Source organism: Cavia porcellus, unplaced genomic scaffold, assembly GCF_034190915.1.
Source record: "Cavia porcellus strain 051 isolate PalLab524CR breed Dunkin Hartley unplaced genomic scaffold, mCavPor4.1 scaffold_16, whole genome shotgun sequence".
Classification (NCBI taxonomy): Eukaryota; Metazoa; Chordata; class Mammalia; order Rodentia; family Caviidae; genus Cavia; species Cavia porcellus.
In genome coordinates, this window is record NW_026947499.1 from 17,218,281 (window position 1) to 17,241,217 (window position 22,937).

At 38.8% G+C, this 22,937-nt stretch overlaps 1 protein-coding gene across 3 annotated transcripts in view; it reads right to left on the reverse strand.

The window, feature by feature from the left end:
* The window catches only part of Sppl3 (signal peptide peptidase like 3), a 111,670-nt gene that overhangs the window by 4,067 nt on the left and 84,666 nt on the right, over positions 1-22,937 (reverse strand). For all 3 annotated transcript variants that reach the window (XM_063225776.1, XM_063225775.1, XM_063225777.1), the window contains 5 exons: positions 19,146-19,234; positions 13,949-14,068; positions 12,685-12,763; positions 11,716-11,828; positions 425-531 (listed from right to left, as the gene is read on the reverse strand). In XM_063225776.1, the coding sequence (XP_063081846.1) occupies positions 425-531; positions 11,716-11,828; positions 12,685-12,763; positions 13,949-14,068; positions 19,146-19,234 (508 nt within the window). The remainder of the gene's footprint in view (positions 1-424; positions 532-11,715; positions 11,829-12,684; positions 12,764-13,948; positions 14,069-19,145; positions 19,235-22,937) is intronic.

Consider the following 22,937-nt stretch of genomic DNA (forward strand, 5'->3'; position numbering starts at 1 on the left):
GCTCTTATTGTTCTAAAGAGCAGAGCTTAGAGGACTAGAGAGCATTCCTGCTTGCTTTTGAGGAGGAAAAAAAGCTCTGTGGTTTGTGCATGCCTGCAGGTTTCTGAATGTCTCGGAGCCTGTCCCAGAGACTGCCTTACAGTGGAACCAGGAGCTTGATGCAGGGTGCATCATCTGCCTGCTGCTGTCTCTTTGAATTTTGAGAGCCACACACAGGCCACCTACTGTGTCACAGTTCCACCAACAGAAAGCACAGAGAGTGCCTATACTTTGTGAACACTGAAAGTTCAGGACCAGAGAGAGGGACCTGAGGAGGTGGTTAGTCAGGGGAATAGGCTCTAGATACTCAAGAGTGGGCAGTTAAGAGCAGTCAGTACTCCAAGAAGACACACAGGGGAGCAGGATCTCCTAGGGAGACACTCACCCAAAAGACATCGTAGATTAGCAGCCCTGAGAGAAGCAGGCAGGAGACCTTGAGGCTTGGCAGGCGGACAAAGGCGATCATGGCAACACAGAGACCCATGGCCAGTGCTGTGGAAGAGACAGCACAGACAGCAGTCAGTGCATGCATGATGGGCCCAACCTCTTTCTACAAGATCTTCAGCTCATCAGTCCAACAGAATGCACAATCCTCTCAAAAGGCAAAAGTTGGCTGGGGCCGGGGACACAGCTTAGTGACACAAGCACCTATCTGACAAGCACAAGGTTGTGAGTTTGATCCCCAGTAAGGGGGTGAGGGAAGACTGGGGATATAGCTCAGCAGCCTAAGAGCCTGCTTGATAAGTGCAAGGTCCTGAGTTTAATCCCTAGAATCAAAAAACAAAACAAAACACAAAAAAAGAGGAGCCGCAAACTCCAGGTTTAGACACTCGTGCCTACTGGTGCCACGCGTTTACTTGAGCCAATCTGGATCTGTGCTAGGATGTGTGACCCATCCTAGCTGACCAGAGACCCAGGTTATACTATCTTAGGCCAGGCTTGTCTGAAACTGTGCTTTTGTTTCCTACAACCTTCCACTGCTGTGGAGGCGTGATCCTTGCTTTAAAAGCAGCTAGCACCCTAGATTGACTGCAACCCCTCTTTCACTCAGCGACACTGCCTGCATCAATTCACTTTCTTCTCTATTAGAGTTTTCCCTGATACACAAATATGTGATACATCTCCCCTAAAACACGCACATCCCCTACACTTATCTTAAAAATCTCGCTAGTTACTTCCCATTCCTCTGGTTCCTTTATAGCAAGGTCTTTTAAAAAGTTGTAGACACAAGTGGTCTCCAATTATTTTCTTCCCAGTTTAAGGTCTAAATACTTATCAAAAAGCAGTAACTGCACTACAGAAAACTAGAAAATAAGAGTTAAGACCACTATTAAACAGCCTCCCAATGATTTTTGCATTGTTTGCCCAGGCTGTACTCAACTTGGGATTCTCCTACTTCAGCCTCCAAGAGAGCTGGATTAAAGGTGTGCATCACCATACCCAGCTGCACATTTATTTTATAAAGAAAATAATTTTTCAGTATGGAGACTGGGAAGCCAAGAGCATGGTGCTGGCACCTTGAAAAACCTTCTTGCTATTTTAAGGTGGATAGTATCATGACAGACATAAGTATTTTAAAAAGATATGAGGTTACACAATCTATTTTTTTTTTTTTTTTGGGTCTTTTTCATTTTTATCAGTACCAGGGACCGAACTCACGACTGCCTGCTTGCAAGGCAGGTGCTTATGCCGCTGAGCTAAATCCCCAGCCCCCACAATCTATTTTTTTGAAGTCAGTATCTGGTTTCCATTTTGATGAATTTTCATCTCATTTAATAAAACTTTTCTAATAGCTCATGGAATGTTTATATGGGGTCTGCCTAAGCCATTAGTAACCACTCCAGGACAAATGTATGTGTTTTAAATCTTCTAGATCCAGGGCAGTGCTTTTTCAATGCCTTGTTGAGACTGGTGCCATCTGTCCTACAGAATGTATCACTTTCCTGATTTCTCAGGTGCTTCCCTTTGTGGTTGCTGGCCCTTCCCTCTATTCCACACACATCCTGTAATGCAGATGGTATATTATCTAAAGACTGGTTCACTTCTATTCGTTATTTCTCACATCTGTTTTACGAAGATTTCATCTTTTGTCAGTTGTTTCAGGGGCATGATTCCTTACAGGTGCCAAGGGTACTCTCAGGGCTGAATGCAGTGATGAACCTCTGCCTTTAATTCAATTCCGGTATGCTGGACTTGCCCCCAGATCTTACTTGATCTCTTAAACTTCAAGTCAGGTTGTACTGGTCTGCTGAAAACCTTTAAGCAATTTCCAGTTTCACACACAGGACAGCCAGTCTTCATGCTGGCTGGCAAGGCCCCACTGCTCTGCCTTTCACACCCTCACCTGCTACTTCCTGTGGACCAGTCACAGTGACTCCCATGTGCTTCCTCCAATGTGCCTCACATGTCCCCATGTCAGTGCTTTGGACCTGCTGTGCCCGCTACTTGAATGAACTTAGCACAAAATCCACCTAGTTCACTCCCACATCTTTCTTAGGGCTTTATTCAAGGATTAACTTCTCAGTGTCAAACAGACTTTCCTGAAAGTTATGCAACAGCACCTCGGTTAACAAACTTTTAATTTTTTTACAAGTTTGGGGAAGATGGTTGCATTTGTGTTTATGTGGGGAACATAGTCTTGGTTATGTTTGTTATCCAATGAGAAATTTGTGAACAGAAGTGAAACTCTGCCAAATACTTTTACATGTGAATCACACTGTTTGCAAACAGAAGTGCTTGTGAATCTTAAAGTACTACTATATTTAAAATTATACTTCCTTTCTATATAGTATTTGCCTTTTTCTTATACTTCTCAACATTTGAAATACAAGGTACTGCCTTTTGTTCGATTACCTCCTCAGGGCAGAGAGTGCACTGTGTCCCTGGAACCTACACCAGGGGTTAGCGGATGGACTTTTTTCTGCCCTCAGCTTTTTTTTTTTTTTTTTTTTGGTTAGTACTGGGATTGAACTCAAGGAGTGCTAAGCTACATCTCCCCAATCCTTTTTATTTTGAGAAAAGGTCTTGCTAAATGCCCAGACTATCATCAAACTTGGAATCCTTTTGCCTTAGCCCCCCAACTACATATGAATACAGGCATGCATCACCATGCTTGGCTCAGAACCCACGTTTTATTCTTTCTGTGGCTTCCCAGCACTTGACATTCAAGAAAATACTTCCTGAAAAAAATGGAAAAATCATGCTCTATTCAAATTTCAAATTTTCTTCAGAATCAAACCCAAGAAAAACCAAGTATCAGGTATATATTATTTTAACAGATTGGTAACTTGTCAACATATGTAACAAAATGGGTAAACGTAGAAGCTTGGCAAGCTATGGACTCGTCAACTCAATGAATTCCTACTCACCAACTCAATGAGTTCCTACTGTGTGTGTGTCTGGTGTTGCATAAACAAGAAGAGAAAAAGCATTCTCATCCCTACAACAAAGAAAAGTTGAAAAGATAGGAGTAAAACTAGGAAAAATCAAAACTATATATTGTCTTTTAACTTTTCAATATTCCAGGATGCTCATTGTACTTGCTTCTCTCTTGCGGTTTTTTTTTTTTTTTTTTTTTTTTTTTTTGAGACAGGGTTTCACTATGTAGTCCACACTGGCCTTGAACTCTCAATCCTCTGGCCTCAGCTTTCTGAAGGGCTGCAATTAACACCACACCCACCTGACTCCACCTGTAATTTTTTACATATTTCTAAAAATAGAACAAAACTGGTCAAATGTACACAAATTGATGTCATTTGATATAAATACAATGAACAAAGCTGCAAGGGGATGATTGACGCACAATGTTTAGGGCACTGAGAGTTATACCCAGACTTTCTTTTTTAAGGAATAGGATCTCCCAAAATAATCTTAGGAAACAAATGTCACAAATTAGTAAGGAGGATACTACTATGAATGAACTCAGATAGCTGAGGAACAACAGTTATTGGACAGAGTTTGGATTCTGAATGTCTCCAAAAGTCCATGTGTTACAGGCTTTGTTCCCCATCTGTGGTACTACTGGGAGACAGGAGAAGCTAGCAGGAGGTTTTCAGGTCACTGCAGCAGGGTGTGTGAACTTCAGGCCCCTCCTTTTTCCTCTTACTGCCTAACCATGAAGTGGGCAGATTTACTCTACCATGTGCCTCTGCTAAAGTGTGCTGACACATTCCTACTGATCATAGACTAGACTCTCCAAAACCATGAGGCAAAATAACCCTTACATACATTACAGTAATGGAAAGCTGACTAATGCAACTGGTGACTAGCAAGTGGAAAGACCCTGGGACAGAGGCTGCAGCAGTGATCAAAGAACATGTGGAACACTCATGTGTATCCAACCTGGCTGGGGTGATCTGTTCATGGGCTTAAAAGTGAATGCACTTTCAAAGTATCAAGGAAACGAAGGAGGAAAAGGTCTAAAAAGGAGTGTGTGGAAAGTGAGGGTCAGAGACTGACCGACGCATTACTCAAAATAACCAGAAGAGGGACAGGGAAATGGACTAGGTAGGGAAACAAGGGTTATACTTGCATGTCTCTGGCACAGGCACATGGCCTGTCCCTGAACTTTCTAACAGTGTACCATAGAATCATTCTACCCAAAACAGGCCTTTAAAGGTTACACAGTCCCACCCCCTTGCTGCTGTCACTCACATTATGCTAATTCTACTTCATCGTGGTCTGACCTGAACATGAGAGATTCAGAACCGCTCGAAGTCACCATTTTTAAAAATGCTCCGCACAATGTCACCCTCTCCTTTCTGTAGATTTAGGTTTCATTTTCAACTTATTTTACCATATGCATGTAATCTGTAGCCGTTTTAGGGTGTTATGCTTCACCATTACGGCAGACTTTAGCTATGCCTTCCCCTACTTCCTTCTTTGATGTGTGCCCTTATCTTCTTCCTGCCTTTCCTTTCATTCCCACTTATTGTTCACTGCCACTGTCAAAATCTGCTCCAATTATTTCTCACTGTAGGGTCATGAGGTTTCTTTCCTGTGAAGATCAGGTCTAATTTTAAAGCTGCACGGCCTACACATGACGGAGCTGCAGATGTGGGGCTCCCGTAGTTATACTACTCTCCTCTCTTTCTTTTCTGTCTTTTTCCTTTTTACCAGTACCAGGGATCGAACTCAGGACTGTCTGCTTGCAAGGCAGGCACTTATGCCGCTGAGCTAAATCCCCAGCCCCTTTCTTCTTTTTATAGATCTTTTTTTTTTGTATCAGGGATTGAATTCACGACCTCGCGCTTGCCAGGCAGGCGCTTATGCCGCAGAGCTAAATCTCCTGCCCTTAATCTTACATCTTCCTTAGGACTTTTCCACAGGAATAACTTCTCTTTGTTCCTGGTTGCCTGAGAAACCCCTAGACTTCTCTTGATAGTACTGTCAACAAATTTAACTTTTCATTACATGTGAATTGACCAAAAGTAGGGAGCTAACCGTTAATCTTAGGCATTTATCTATGACTTATTTATTTTCGGGGGTGTTTTGGAGTCAGGGTCTCACTATGGCCTTTAATTCACTTATGTAGTACAAGTTGGCCTCAAACTTGTACCAATCCTCCTGTCTTCGGCCTCCCAAGTGGTGGAATTAGAGGTGTTCACCACCACACTCAGGGTTTTAAATTTATTATTCCAGGGCTGGGGATTTAGCTTAGCGGCATAAGCACCTGCCTTGGAAGCAGGCGGTCATGAGTTCAATCCCCGGTACCGATTAAAAAAAAAAAAATTTTATTATTCCTATCTCTGTCTCATTTGGTCCTCCACAACCATAGGAAGACTAGGGACAAGACAGTGACACCAAATTGTGCTAAAAATATTTACTGTAAAAAGGAATATGCAACTTGTGGGATCTTTTGCAGTAAGGGTTCACATTCTGAGATGAAGGATCTTGAGATATCGATGCCTTATAAGCACCAGGGCCTAGCATTTTAAAGTAAGAAAAAAAAATCGATTGCTAGATTTCCGGCACTAAACCTCTTCATGAGAAGGTAGTAGAACAGTGAGAGGCTAATTAGAGCTGTGTCTGGACTGCTAATTCCTGAAATGGGCAAGGGATGCAGATGATAAAGCTGGGTTCTATGACTCGTGCAGATGTGTACGTGCAGGATTCCTCAGCCTGGGCTAGGGATACAGCTCCATGGCAGAGTGCTTGCCTAGCATGTATGAACTCCAGGGTTTACTCTTCTTCAATTCCAAAATAAAAAAGATGTATCAGCATTTAGCTAACATACTATCACTTATTGCTCTAATCTATTCACATCATCCCAAATTTATAATTTTTAAATTAAAAAAATTTTTATTGGTACATGCTTACTGTACATGACTGCATTCCTCATGGGAAGCTGGTATATGCATGTATAAAACACATCTTATTTCTTCTTCATCCCCTTCTATTCCCTATCTCTTGCTCCTCCCTTCTCTTCTGCAAAAGATTTCCCACTATCTATCATTTATTTGGTCTTTATTTATATTTTGGGTATCTTATATAAAAGAAATCATGTGATATTTAAAAACTTATGTGTCTGATATATCTCACTTAACATTATGGTCTCAAAGGCATCCATCTGCCTACACGACTCAAGTGTATCCCTCCTTAAGGAAGAGTAGTTAGTGCTCCACTGTCTCAATGCCACATTCCTTGTCAAATTTAAAAGGTTAATTTACTGCATGAAACTGACAGTACATAGAAGGATTCTAGATTTCAGTTCAAGCTAAAGTTTATTTATTTTTTGCATGAATACTTTTTTTTTTTTTTTTTTTTTTAAAGACAGGCTCTTACTGTGTAGTGCAGGGCAGCCTTGAACTCACAGAGATGCTCCTGTCTCAGACTCCTGAGTGCTGGGATTACAGGTGGGCGCCAGCTGTATAAATACTTCTTAGCATAGCCTTGCAAATCATTACCACTCTATATTAACTTAAAAGCACAACTGTTAGTTGGCCATGGTGGCAAATGCCTGTAGTCCCAGCACTAGGGTAGCTGAGTCACGAGGATCACTGTGAGTTCAAGGCCAGGCTGGGCTACAGTGTCTCAAAATGAAAGAACAAAATCACAAGGCACAACCCTTCATTAAATAATACTCATTTTTAAAACCTTACCACCGAATCTCACTGCTTACAAGATAATTTCTGATTCTGCAGGTAAGCCTGGAAAGTTAACTTCTGTGTCAGAGAACATTTCAACATTGTAGACCAAGACTAGAAAGCTACATTCCTGTAATAGTGGAAAATAAGTAAAAAACAAATCTGAGAAATAAAAAGTCCAAAGGCTTTTTTTTTTTTTTTTTTTTTTGTCTTTTTCATTTTTATTGGTACCGGGGATCGAACTCACAACCGCCTGCTTGCAAGGCAGGTGTTTATGCCGCTGAGCTAAATCCCCAGCCGCCCAAAGGCTCTTTTAATGATGAAAAAATTCTGTTCTGGGTCAGGAGGGCATTTTGACCAGTGCAAAATGGTAGGATGAAGAGATCCTTGAACCAGTAACTATTAAGAAATTACAACAGAAAATGCTATCAGCAAGAATCAATTAAGGTTCAGAGGAGCCTCACTGAGCACTCAGCTAAAGTGTTTACTTACTGGGTAAACTTCACAGTGGAAATATACTGACTACAGAGGTTACTAGGAAAACAAAGTGTGTCCTTTAAGGCCCATTTTCTATTATCTCCAGTTTAGAGTCCACATCTCCATCTTTCAGGCCACACCCCACCCAGCATAAGGTGAGCAGCCGGCAGGTGACAGCAGCAAGCTTCACTTGCTTTTACAGCTAAACCCACTGCTGCACTACTGCCTGAGCTGCTCCTGTCAGGTCAGCAGCAGCAGCATTAGACTCTCACAGGACCATGAACCCTATACACTATGAACCTGCATGTCAGGAATCCAGGTTCTATGTCCTTAAGACAATCTAATGTACTACTACTACTTAAAGTGCACAATAAACACAACATGCTCCAACCATTCCTCTTCCACTGTCCGCAGAAAAATTGTTTCCAACAAAAGTGGTCCTTGGGGTGCCACAAAGTTTGGAAGATGCTTGTCTAGCTACAGAAAGAGACTCCTATAATAAAAGTAACCCTTCATATACTGAGAGGTGCTTATTCTACCTTAGCCTAATAGAGCCATTCTTACCCTTTGAAAAGTACAAAAACATAGCTAGTGCTATGTCTTTATAATCAAAAGTAATAGTGAGGCATACGTATCTGTGATTTTAGCTTTTGGGAGGATGAGGCAGGAGGGTCACTAAGAGTTCCAGGCCAGCCTGGGCTACATAATGAATTAAGGCCAGCCTGAAACCATCTCAAAAAAACAACAAAAACAAAAAACAACTGGACCTAGTGATATAGGCTTGTGACTTAGCAAGAGCTTGTCACAAAAGTAAAAAAACTGGGCTTGGGATGCAGTTCAATGCAAAGGTCCTGGGTTCAATTTCCAGTAGTGCCCCTCCCCCCACCAAAAGTAGTATGTACAACTTATATTGGAATGTTTTATAATTTAGAAGGCACTGTCAGTACAAATATCACTTCTGGTTTTTATTTATTTATTTTTTTTGAGATAGGGTCTTGTGTAGTTCAGGCTGGCCTTGAGCTCACAGTGATCCTCTTGCTTCAGTCCCTTGAGTGCTGAGGTTACACTATCTGCAGCTATACATAACACTTTTGATTAAAACATGCCATTTAAATATAATTTCAAGGACATGTAATCCATTCTATAGTTTGCTTCCTCATTTAGTTTTTCACAGCTTCTTACTAACTGTTCTTGTCAAAATTATTTATGAAGAAAACATTCCTTGTTTTTTTTTGGTCTTTTTGAGATGGGTCTTGCTATGCAGTTCAGGCTGGTCTTGAACTGTGAGCCACCACGCCCAGCTGATAAGAGAACATTCCTTTAAGAACCTGGGTGGGCTTTTCATTTTCTTTAAGGTTAAAAATTTTGTTACTGAGGCTACATTACAACATACTATTCCTTTTCCTTAATCTTTCCTGAGTCCGATGATGTGAAACTGATTCTAAATCACAGGAAAAATAGATACTTTACAATTCTTTTTGTTAGGTTCTATCCAATCTCACCATGGGCAGAACATCCTTGGTTTTGAATTAAATTACAACTTGATGTGAGACACCCCCCCCCCTTGCTGCCATTTGGGGAATGAAATTCATAGCCCCATGGGCTGGGCTACATTTCCAGTTCTTTTTAATTTTGGGATAAAGTCTACTAAACCGCTCAGGCTGCGTTCCTGTTATCCTCCTGCTTTAGACTCCTGAGTAGCTGGGGTGCCCAGTGTGTGCCACTATGACCTAGCTAATGCAAGTGTTTTTAAGTGCACCAAAAAAACACGCATACACACATCAGGGAAAAAAAAGTGAGTTTTTTTTTCAATAGATGATGTTATCCTTATATAGGGGGCCTAGAGGATGTCAAATATAGCAGGAAAGTCACTACACTGCTGGCCTTTAAGAGAAGAAATTAAAAATGTATGTGCAGGAATCTCAATGAGCAAGGTTACCCAGGCAGTATCTTGCCATACTAATAAATGTCTGGAAGCTAATAGCTACCACTCTGAGTACCTTCTGGAATTGTAGAGGCCAAAGGCAACTTATGTTAAAATCATGATGTCTCAATAAATTTAGCATTAAAATATTTATAGTTTTTCTTTTCCTGAAGTGTATATACATTTTTATTGGCAGACTGCACAAAAACACTACAAAGGCAAACAAAAGCCCCGAACTAGGTGCAAATTCTACTCATCACACTTCAGATCAGTTATGGAAAGTATATATACCCTAATGTCATGTTACTTAGGAACTGCTAGAATAACTTAGCCTCAACCCAAGGCTTCAATGGCTGGCATCACTGAAGGAGATTCTGGGCTTTAAGTGCACAATAAGTGACAGTTCACTGTGGTCAAAGCAGCCTCACAATCCAAGGAAACAGTGCCCGGCAAAGTACAGAGGACCCTCAGGCCTGGCAGCAGGTTCCAAAGAACTATTTCCTAGGTCTGGGTTAGGTTTGTAGTTTGTTGGAATGGCCACAAGAGTAGATGGAATCCATACTTGTTATCTCTGATTTTCAACTTCTTTCCTTAAAAGTCCTTTAGGTAATATTACAAAAAGTATAAAACTGATTGCCTTTTTATTTGCGTTATGAAGAAGTGAACCAAGGGTCTTTGCACTGAGCTATATCCTAAAGTTGCAAAATATGGGTTTGAACTTGTGATCCTCCTACTTCAGTCTTCTGAGTAGTTGGTATCATAGGTATGTGTTACCAGGTTCAGCTTTGACTGTGGTTTTTTTTTTGGTCTTTCTGAGACAGGGTCTCACTATGCAGTTCAGTCTGGCCTAGAGTTCATTCTGTAGCCCAGGCTGGTCTTGAACTTATAATGATTCTCCTGTCTCAGCCTCCAAAGTGCTGGATTACAGGCATGTGCCACCACACCTGGCCAAGAATAGAACCTTAAAAGTTTTCAAATGTCTGATGGGAAAGACTGAAAGAATTATGGAGCATTTTTGGAAATATTCTTTCAAGGTGCTTTGGTAATAAGTATGAAACAGACATGGACATTCTGTAACTGAAAGATTAAGTTACTTTTCTGAACTTTTGTTTCCTCTTCTGCAAAACGAAAATAATTACTTCAAATAATTACTTTGAAAATTAAATGACATAATTCATGCAAAATACCTAGTAGAGTGCCTAATTCATAAAAAGCACTCAAAATCTTAACTACTGCCATTATCACTGCCAGTGAAAGGAAATTCTTACATGCAATATCAAAGGCACATAAACTACTGTTTCAGAGTCAGTACATTAACAGATATAAAAAAATTTGATGTAGGTGGGTATGCTGGTGCATATCTGTATCCTCAGCATTTTGGGAGGCTGAGGTAGGAGGATCATAAATTTGAGCCCAGTCTGAGTAACTTAGTGAAACCCTGTCTCAAAAAATTAAAAAAAGGCTCAGGATATAGCTAAGTGCCAAGGCCCTGGAAAAGAAACAGAAAAAAAGTCTAATCTAAAACTGTACCAAGAAGTAGAATGTTTACCTCAGCATTACTAGTAATAGGAAAATATTAAAGATTAAAAACAATCTAAGGATGCTACAGTTAAGTAATGAATATAAAAAGAATAAAGCTGATTGATATAATATACCTTTAAAGATAGATATATTTTATATCACATTAAAATGTATATTGTGTATAAAATATAACCCATATTAGATATGCTATTATATATATATTATAATATATAATCCATAGTATAAGAAACTACTCTGCACAAAAACTTGAACCTGAATATTTATAGACACATTATTTATCACTAACCAAACATAGAGAAAGCAACTGGTGAAGGTAATGGGATAGTATTCAACTATAAAAAGATAGTATCAACCACCTCATAGAGGGTATGACACGGACTAAGCCTTCAAAATATTTTGTCAGGTGAAAGGAGTCAGACTCGGACCAACAAGTTTATTGAGATAGAAAGCAGATTAGTAGCTGCCTGGGATTAAGGCATACGGAAGGAATGACTGCTAATGGGTATAGATACTAAGGGGTAAGGGACAAAAACAGTCTGTAATTGATTATAGTGATTACATCTAGATTGCTATACAACTCTAAATATGCTAAGTCGTTATTTATAAAAGTATGTAAGTAAAAATTACAGTCTGTCACATATTACTCACCATCCATGAGGAGCCAATGGCCGGTGAGAACCCAGATGAGGACGAGCATGACAGACAGAGAGAATGATAGTAACTCAGCAGCAGTGAAACGTCCACAGCAACCAAAGGAAATCCTGATAAATACACAATTTTTAGGGGACTGATGAGCACACTGCATTCAATAACTAAATTTTCCTTTGGTTCTTGGTCAGAATTCGGGTGGATTAAACTAGTAGGGCAATACCCTAGAAGATCCAAGCCTCTTTGGAGTAAGCTACAGAAAACTCAGAGGAATTAAATTTCTGTTGCCGTTTCCATTAATATACTTCTAGGCCCAATTATCAAAATGGGTATTTAAAAGTTTGAAGTGACAAAATCAATCTCTGGAAGGCTAACTATGGGGGAAAATTCTAATTCTAAGAGGAAAACAAAGGAAGCCAACAATTTAATTCACTTAGCAAAGAAGAATTTTTGTGACATGGTCAATCTATTCAGCTATCACTAACTCTTGGGAGAATTAGCTGCTAGTGACTGGTTTCTATGTGCATAGAGCATTTCTATTAGCACTTTACTTCCAAGGAGGAACTCCTTTAGGAGTTAAAATATAATCACTTAGCATTAAACCAAAAAGGGCTTAGCCTATCTAGGTCACCAAAGAGAAAGGTAAAGAATGCTTGAATTCAACCACTATTCTCATATTCCATGAGGTCAACAGTAAGGAATAAAAGCACTGCTTTAAAAGAAAACTGCTTGTTTTTCAGTATGTACAGTAAGTATATTACAATGACTAAGATTTGTTTTTATTTTCTCTGCCAAGAAAAGGTACAAAAGAAAGTACTATATCTTAGTTTTAAAGGATCAAGTATCTTGCTTCCCAATCATTTGGCATTTGTATCAGTAACACCAGACACTTAAGACTCCTAATAAAACTACCAAGCATAAGAGAAAAACAGAAATTTTAAAATTAGAACAAAAATCTCAAATCCTTACTTGTTCTGAGGTGAACAGGGTCTTGTTAAATACTGGCACATCGGGAGAAGAAGAAAAGCAAAAGCTATTGTTGCAAGAACTAGAGAAAAAAAAAGTGTGATTAATATTTTTAAAAAATTTTCTGTCAATTGTAAGAAAAATGGCAGTTTAGTCACTTTTTGAGAATTTTTTTTTTCTTTCTTTTCGTCGTTTCCCTTTTTATTGGTACCGGGGATCGAACTCACGACTGCTTCCAAAGCAGGCACTTATGCCGCTGAGCTAAATCCCCAGCCCCTGAAATACATTTTTGATGAATGGAAACAATTTAACTGAAGACTTTTTTTTACTATTACACAAATACCTCTTTTAAAAACATACAAAAGGTACCTGAATTTTTTTTTTTTTTTTTTTTTTTTTTTGAGACAGGGTCTCACTATGCAGTTCAGGTTGTCCTTGAGCTCACTTTGTAGCCCAGGTTGGCAATGATTCTCCTGCCTCAGCCTCCCAAGTGCTGGGATTAAAGGGGTGTGCCACCATGCCCAGCAAAGGTACCTGATTTTGAAGTAGGGGTAGTATGGGTAAATTTTCTCATTCTCTCTCTCTCTCTCTCTTTTTTTTTCTTTTTTATCAGTACCAGGGATCGAACTCACGACCACACACTTGCGCTTATGCCGCTGAGCAAATCCCCAGCCCCTCATTCTCTTTTAACTCAACAAGGAAAGATAAAATAGTGGGTCCTAGCCTAGTAAGTCTTAGAGTGTTTGGTTAATTTTTTTTAAAAAACACTGCTTAGATTGAAAACAGATAAGATAGCTGACAACAGAATCTCTGATTAGTTGCCAATGTTTCTATCTGCAGAAACACTGGCACAGGCTGCACCAATGATCACTATGTCAACCTGGATCTTCTGGTGATCTACTAGAAAAGGTACCACAGTTAAAGCAATATTGTGTTGATGTCAAAAAGCTTATGAGTCTTCAAATTCCTGGCCTTTCTTTCAGACTGTGTTAAGAGGTCCAAACAGATGATGAGTTGTTTTGTTTTGTTTTTTTGTCTTTTTCGTTTTTATCGGTACCAGGGATCGAATTCATGACTGCCAGCTTACACGGCAGGCGCTTATGCCACAGAGCTAAATCCCCAGCCCCAGATGGTGAGTTGTTAAGTGGAGGCTTGGGGCTGGGAGAGAAAAAGCCAGATTTAGGAAGAAAAACTTGCATGGTATACTATGTAGATCTTAAGTTTTTCCTTTTTGTATACTAAGAATGGACAGGGAAACTCCACTTACCTGCTGTACATATTGTAAAAACTACTTGAACTGAGTCAAAGAAGAAGAACATTACTAGAAGTGAGACAGATGCTCCAATTGGAAGGAACAGAGCCTGGGTAGAGTCAATTGTTTGGATACCTGAAAAACAGAAAATGCGACATATTAACCACTTGTTACCTAACAGACACTATGCCTAAACACTTTATATACACTAGCTCATTAAAATGCAGGTAGTTCTTCGGAGTGCTATATAATGTACAGATTATCCAAGGCCCTGTGATTTTCTTTTTCCAATGAGATTATGAGGTCCTTTCTCACCTCCGTGCTTTCACTACAATTAAGTGCACAAAAAAGATGTATCAGAACAGATTACTACCTTCTGATAGTAACCATCCAGATGACTAGAAACAGACACAGAATCATCACTTCCACCAAAAAACAAAACAAAACAAAACAAAACAAAACCAACCCAAAGCTGGACATTGTTGGGGCACACTTGTAATCTCAGCACTCAAAGAGGCTGAGACAACAGGATCAGATGTCTAAATCCCACTTGGGCAACTTAGTGAGAATGTGTCTCAAAAATAACCCAAATCAGTATTAAGAGGTAGTAAAAACTCAGATTAGTTAATCTGAGTATGTTTGTTAGATCTTGTTTTTAGATTTGATAAAAGAGGTAGTTTAAACCACCGACTAATTTCTCAATTAGTGGACTTCATGTTTATGTTTAATGAGGAAGTGCATGAATAAGGAATAAGAGTTGTAAGCAGCAAATCAAGAAAATTATTTCATGCCAGCATTTTAAGATATAACTTGGGAGATAAATGGGTGGCTGTCTTGGAATATGAAATTCTGCACAGTAATTCTCAGTTTTTGGTCACTCACTAGAATAATCTAGAGTTTTAAATACTATAGGCCTACAGCTGGGTGTGGAGGCACACTCCTGTAATCCCAGCACTCAATAGGCTGAGGCCGAAGATTTTAAAGCAGGAAGTAGTATCACAGGGCAAGTAAAACTCCTTCAGTTGCTACCTTAAACAGTATACCTGACTTCAGTGTGGCACTTCAAAAGGATTAAAGATAATGATCTGACAGGAGAAAGAGCTAATTATAAATTTTAGACAAATTCAGTAGCTTACAAAAACAAACTACAACAAAGCTAAACAGAGTACCCATAATTCAGAAGACTTACATGCACTCAACTGCATTGTCCCCTTGTACAGTATTGTAGTCTGAACCCAGGGTCTTCACTCTGAGCTACCTCCCTTTCCCTTCTTCAAAGAAATTTTTGAGACCAAGTCTTGATAAGTCACCTATGCTGGGCGCAAACTTATGATTCTTCTGTCTTGGCTCTCTACAGCGCTGGAATTCCAGGTATGTAGCACCACACCTGGCTGATTTTGTATCTTTGTCTAAATATTTACAAATACTTACTGTAGTAGCATTAGGAAGGACTAAAACAGTAATTTCCAAATCTTCTGGCATTTGCAGGGTAAGAGAGGGAGTGTCATGAATTCTAATATACATTTCTATGAATCTTTATAGATCAAATAATTACACATGAAGTAAAAGACTTTAAGATGTCAAACAATGGGGTACATTTGTCTTTCATCTTCTTAATGCTAATTAAACAAAGGACTGTTGCGTGAGTGGGAATGTCTTTATACAGACTTCTTGGGGCAGATACAAGAGTTCCAATAAGGTAGGGAGCAATGAGAGAGACAGAGACAGAGACAGACACAGACAGATATTCTTTCCAGTGGTTTTTACTGTGAAACATCACACACAGAGAAGAATAGAAGTGGGGAGAAGAGGGGAGCTCAACGAATCGTCACACATCAATGCAGGGACCGACTGACCTCAGGAACCTTGCCTGTCATATTTCTTTCCTCCAAAGGCAGTTACTACACCAGCTTCTGTGAAACTCTCTTCTTACTTTATGTATTCCACCCCAACAAGCACCCATAAATAATCACATTTACTTTGCCTGGTTCATGAATAGATAACACACTGAACCATGTAGCATTTTTTGCAACCTGGCTTTTCTCCCCTTACTCAACATTATTTGGGAGAATCATCCATGCTTTTATTTGAATTTGGTTTCACTGTATGAATACATTAACGTCTACTCTATGACTGACATTTTGGTCGATTTCAAACTTGTGGCTATTGCAAATAATGCTGACTTGTTTGCTCTATGTGACTTTTGTACACATGGCCTGTATCTGTTAGTATATAGCCAAGAATGACCTGTTGGGTCCAAGGGTGTTTTTATCTTCACCATTAATACATAGTGCCAAAATGTTTTCTAAAATGATTCTGAGAACGTGCACTCTCTCCAGAGCCTAAAGAGGGCTCTTCCTTGCTCTACATCTAGCTGTTCTGGTAGTTCACAGTGCTATTTCATCATGCTTTTCATTTTCATTTTCCTGCTTTTCCTGAGTAGGTCTGTTCTATGGTCCCCCTGACTTCGATGTAATTTTGTGTTGTCCAAACAAGTAGAAGTAGTAATTTTTTAGTCTTGGGACAAATATCCTAGGGTCATTTTATTTATTCTACCCTTTAGCCTACAGAAGTGATAATCTCCTTTTTGGGAGTTTAGGCTTTTTGGCCAGATGGCCCATCTAATCCTGTCATCACTTAATATTTCTTTAAGATTCTTTTGTAAACAAAGACTTTTTTTTTTTTTTTTTAATAAGTACTGGGGATTGAACCCAGGGCCTTTGCACTGAGCTATACCTCTTGCCTATATATGTATGTGTATGTATGTATATAAGTAAAAATTTTTAAGTTTTTGAGATACAGTCTCACTATATTACCTAGGCTGGGCTCAAACTTGTGATCTTCCTGCCTCAAGCTTCTAGAGTGTGTGCACACTAAGCTTTAATTCTTGACATATCTGCAGCATATAACCTGTAAGAAATCCTTCATCCTTAACAACTGATGATGCTGGCCTGCATTATACTTTTCCTCTCAGGTTTTTCACAAATTCTTTTATTTGTGTGATTTTGAGAATGAGCAAATGCAGTCTTTTAACATTAAATTTACAACTTAATTTTCCTTAGAATCTTTGCCCTAATTCTACTGCACTGTTAATTATTTAATCTCCATAGCACCTGCACAAAAGATTGTGTTCTTCTGTTCATCTTTCTGGTTGTTACTATTTCTTTGATTTTTGACAAAGATGATGTTTTCTATTCTATCCCTTCAATTAAAATGATGTTATATTCCAAAATCAATTCTTTACAATGGCAGTTTCTTTCATAATGTTTGTTCTTTTCTCTTGGTTTTTTTTTTTGTACTGGGGATTGAACTCACAACCTCGAACTTGCCAGACAGGCGCTTATGCTGCTAAGCTAAATCCCTGGCCCCAATATTTGTTCTTATTATGAGGAAGGAAAGCATTGTGCTTTATCCTAATCTGTCCTTATCTTTTTTGGTACTCATGACTTGAGAGTAAATACTGAAGAAATGTAGGTTTCTATTTGTTTTTGAGACAGGGTTCTATTATGTTCAGTCCACCCTTGCACTTGACGTGATCCTCTTGCCTCAGCCTCCTCAACTGCTGGGATTACAGGCATGTGGCACCACATTTGGCTGAGGAAATATACGTTGTGGAGGCCAACTTAACATTATACAGGAGGCAGAATTAATAAAACGACGCTTTAAAATATAGTATACTATTCTCTTTAGATTATGATTAATATCCTAGGGAACTTCTTTCCACTATATGTTGATAACAAAATTGACTTGCCTTTTTCTCACTCCCTTTGTATATCAAAGTGATTTAATCTCTACAGCTTACTCTGACCCACTGATGATAGCTACCTGTTCGTAAGAAAACTATCATGAGCATCAGTGAAAACGTATCTGCCTCAAGTATGGAAGGTGAAGTGGTACTTACTAAGTCTTAACATTTTTTTTAAACATCTTGGAAAGGAATGACTACTCTTGTACTTTGTTAAGTGCATGATAGGCACTGAAAGTAAATGTGATACTGTCAGATCAAACAACTTTTCTTTCTTCTTGCTTTGTGTGGTGGTGGAGATAGAACCAGGGGCCTATCTAGGTGTGGTAATGCACACCTGTAATGCCAGCACTTGAGAAGCTGTGGCAGGAGGATCTCCTCGAGTTTGAGGCCAGCATGAGCTACAAGTGAGTTCAAGGCTGGCTTGAATTACACAATGACACCTGTCTCCAAAACAAAGAAAAACAATCCAGTGCCTTGTGCATGAGAAGTTAAGTATTTTCTACCACTGAACTCTACTCCCAACCTCTATATCTCTGTATTTCTAATATAATTCTTTTCACAATAAGTGACATAAATTTTCTACTACTCTGCTGAGGTATGTTTTTTGAAGTATAATTTACATGCTATAAAGTCTAACCATTTTAAGTCTATAACTCAGTATTTTTGGATAAATCTACCACCTGTGAAATCATCACCGTAATCTAGTTTTTGAACATTCTCATCACCTGTATAAGATCCCTTAGTTTAATTCTCTTTACCATTTCTATCTCTAGGTAACCTTAATCCACCTTATGGATCTGCTGCTTCAGAAATTTCATACAGACGTGCTTGCTCATACAGTAATGTGTCTGGCTTTCTCTCAGCGTACTGTTTGGAGTTTCATTCTTACTGCAGCTCATACTAGTACATCATTCTTTTTTAATGCAAAATAATATTCCACTGTACATGTAAACTATTTTTAAAAGTAAATGCATTAGTTTTTTGTTTTGAGACAGAGTTTGCTATGTAGTTCACGCTGGCCGAACTCACCAAATTAAGGCTGGCCTGAGATTCACAGTGACTTCTCCTGGCTCAGCCTCCTGAGGCTAGGATTTGAGGTCATGCTTGGCTCTTGTAAGATTTCAAGTATCACAAGAGGTATCAATAATGATACTCAGCTATATAAGTACTTCAAATAGCTCACTTTTAACCGTCACCAAATGAATTTATAATCCACACAAAATTACCAACTTAACAGAAGTATCTAAATGAGGGCATAAACAAGCAGATACTAATGTCTTATCTTTACACTCTCAGCAGCAAGCTTTTAGCCATATGCAAGAAATCAGTACAGTAGCTCCAACTCAGACCATAGCCTAGATTTTCTTATGATACCAACCGTAAAAACTTGAGCCCAATAAACTATGAAGTGGAAGGATCACGGTATCTACATGGATGAAAGTTAACAGACACAAAATGTCTTACTATTATTGGTGCTGTTGCCATTGAAAGACCCAGAAGAACTGTTACTGTCTTTTTCCTTGTCTTGATTTTCAAAGTCCATATTAAGGGACCTGTGGGGAAAGAATTTACAGGTAAGTTTTAGACAGTATTTTAAAAATGCGAAGGCCATTAAGAAAGGAAGATGTCTTCTGAGCTATGAAAAATAGTTCCTGTTGTCACATGTAAAAAAATAAGCTACATTTCTTCCAAATGTCAGCTTATAAATGTTCCTGACCAAAGATGAAAGCATTCCAATATGGCTGAATATTCCAGCTATAACACTGTGTACATTCTTAATTACTTCCTTATGATCAAAACCTAGAAGGAGAAATGTGGAATCAAACAGCAAGCACATTTTGAGACTTTTATCTGCCATACAACTGCTTCCTTTGGAAAGCAGTATATTGGTGTACCAATCTACTCTGTGCAGCAGCTAGTGAAAGCCCTCCTTTTCCTATTCCTTGTCTTCTCTGATTCAACAACAAAGACTAAAGTTTCTTTTATGCGTCTTAGCACTAGAGGGCAAAGAGTAAGCAAAACCCACATGACACATGGGTTTCACTTTCAAAGGAGAAAGCAGATAAATAATAGTAAGAAAAGAAAAAGAAGTTAAAGAGATGGCATGTTAAAGGCAGGAACTAGGGAGAAAAAGCAGGAAATACAGGGGTTTGAAATCTTACTGACAGTGACATCATGAAAGAAATAGCCGTTGTCATCTCATGTTAACGCAGAATTCATCATCTGGTGAACAACTGTGTGCACAGTGCACTTGCTCAGCTATTTATTTTCTGTGGACAACCTGTTCTCATTCTTGGCTCACTTCCTGCTAGTGTGTTCCTGTATGGAGGTTGCTATCTTTCAAAGAACTTCCCATGGTGCTAGAAATGTTCTATGTCCACACCAACCAAGGTGTTAGACCTGAGCAATATGATCATCTGAAATGTGGCTAGTGTGACAGGAATTGAATTCTAAATTTTATTTAAGTATTTTAACATGTTTCCACCGACTTGAACCACCAGTGATACACGTGTGACTGTCCCACTGCATAGCTTGTACCACCAGTAGTTCAAATAGGTCTAATTACCCTTATGGGTTCTTTTACTAATAAAATTAGTAAAAAGCTACCCAACGGGGGCATGTACCACCAGTGATTCAATCCACCTGGCCTCAAGACCTATGAATTACTATGAACGTGTTAAGTCATCCATGGGCCAACATCTACACAAACAGAAGAAAACGGTAAATCTGCTGGGGGTTTAGCTCAGCGGCATAAGTGCCTGCTTGGCAAACACGAGGTCATGAGTTCAATCACACACACACACATACACACACACACACAAACAGGGTAAATCTTTGTAACATTGGATGTAACAGTGGATTATCAGATTTGATGCCAAAAAACATGACAAAAATACACAAATTTGGACTTTACTAAAGTCAAAAACTTTTGTGCTTCAAATGACATACACACATAAAAAAAGACACCCCCATGAGATGGGAGAAAATATTTTCAAATCATATTTGATAAGAATCTTTGTATCTAGATAGAATATACAGAGAACTTTTCATACACACTAATATGGGCATAATGAAAAAAAAAAGTCTAATCAAATGCTGGCCAAGATATAAAACTAGGCTCTTAGGACAAAGTCTGCAATTCTGGTCCTCAGGGAGGCTGAGGCAAGAAGATCAAGAAATTTGAGCTCAGTGTGGGTAATTTAGCAAGACCCTGTTTCAAAAAAATAAAAAAAGGATTGAGGATGTAGTTTAGTGTAAAGATCGGGGGTTCAATACCCAGTATGGCAAAAACCAAACCAAATCCTGTTCATACACTGCTACTGGTAGCATAAACTTACGCAGCCACTTTGGAAAACAAAATTTAACTATGCTGACACCCTCATCTCAACTTTCAAAACTCAGAAAATGTATTTGTTGTCTAAGCTCAACTAGTCTATATTTTGTTATGCCATGCTGAACTTCATTAGCGATCACACTTTGTAAACTGAGACTTGTAGACTGTATTTTGGAGAGGTAAAGACATTAGTAAATATTCCAGGTATATGTAAGAATGTATTTCATTTGTTAGCACATTTTGTAAACATCAATTAGGCCAACATGACTAAGAATATTGTTTGAATACATTGTATCCTTGCTGATTTTCTGCCTACTTATTGTACCATTATAGAAATTCTACCATTATATTCAACTATATTTGTGGACTTATTTTGCTTTTGCAGCGCTGAGGACTAAACTCAGGGCCTTCATAATGAGCCCTTTTTAAATTTTTGAAACAGGGTCTTGAGTCACTATATTGCCTGGCTTCGACCTGGAATCTTCCTGCCTCATGACTCCCAGAGTGCTGTGATTACAGGCATGTACCACCATACCCAGCTCCCCTTGAAGCTATTATCAGTTTTGTTTATTTGTTTGTTTTTGGAGACAGGGTCTCTTTAATTCAGGATGACCTTGAATTAGCTCAGGTTGTCATCAAACTATGATCCTCCTGAATTCTGGAACTATAAGTACGTATACTACTCAGCATGGTTTTCTTTATGTTTCTTATACCTGGAATATATAGAGCTTCTTGAGTTTGTGGTTATACTTTTCAACAAACTTGGAAAAATTTGGTCACTTTTTAAAATATTTTTTCTCTACTTTCAGCAAGTACAATTATACATTAGGCTACTACTGGTTTCCCTTTCTCTGTATTTTCTACCCATAGTTTGTACTGCTGTACCTTCAAATTCACTAATGTTTACTTCTACAATATTTAGCTACCATTAATCCCATGCAGTGTTCCTTTAAAAAAAAAAGATCACAGATAAAATAAGCCAGGCAAGGTAGCAAATGACTGTTAATACCAAAGAACATTTTGGGAAGCTCAGGGAGAGGAATTCCAAGGATAGTGAGGTCCTATCTGAAAATGAAAAGCTTAAGAAGGGTTGCAGATATAGCTTAATGTGTGGAGGCCCAGGTTCAGTTCCTAGCACCAAGAGATGGGGGAAGGGGGGGCGCCTCAGATGGCGACATTTTTATTTTTATAGATCTGATTTGTATCTTCCATGTATTTGCTTTTTCTCCATATAGGCTGTAGTTGTATCTGTTTTGATGCACTTCTACCATCTGTGTCAGCTCTGAGTTAATTCTGATTATTCTCATCATGGGTCATGCCTTCTTGCTTGGGTCTGGTAATCTTGGGTTATGTGCCAGATACTATCAATTTTACTTCGTTTTAGTATTTTTATGCTTCTACTGGCAGCTCAGTATTTTAACTGTTCATGTATTTTATGCATTTATCTGAGATGCTGTTATATAGAATAATTTGTTCAGGTCTTGCTTTTATGATGAGGTAATTGAAAGGGGTGTTCTGAGTATGGTAGTTCCTTTCAGCTGTCTTATCAATGCTCCAATCTGGTCAGTGGGGATAGGTACTCTTCTCTCTAATCCTTTCACATTATTTTTTCTTTTACCTTAGCGTCATTTCTTCACATGCAAGTACTAATAAATATTCTGGTGAATATTCAAGAGCTTGTCTGCAGATTTCTGGGATTTCCTTTTCTCTCTTTGCAGCTTTCTTTTCTTTTGTACTGTGTTCTCTTTGCAACTTTCTTTTCTTTTGTACTGTGTTCTATTAACTTGAGCTGCCTTGATCTTTCTGGACTCTTTTAAGATCCAAATCCTTAGGGAATTTCCCTTGTTGCCCTATGACCTTGGTCAGGATCACTGTGTTCTGTTGACAGCATCTTGAAAAATCACTGCATTATGTTATGGGTT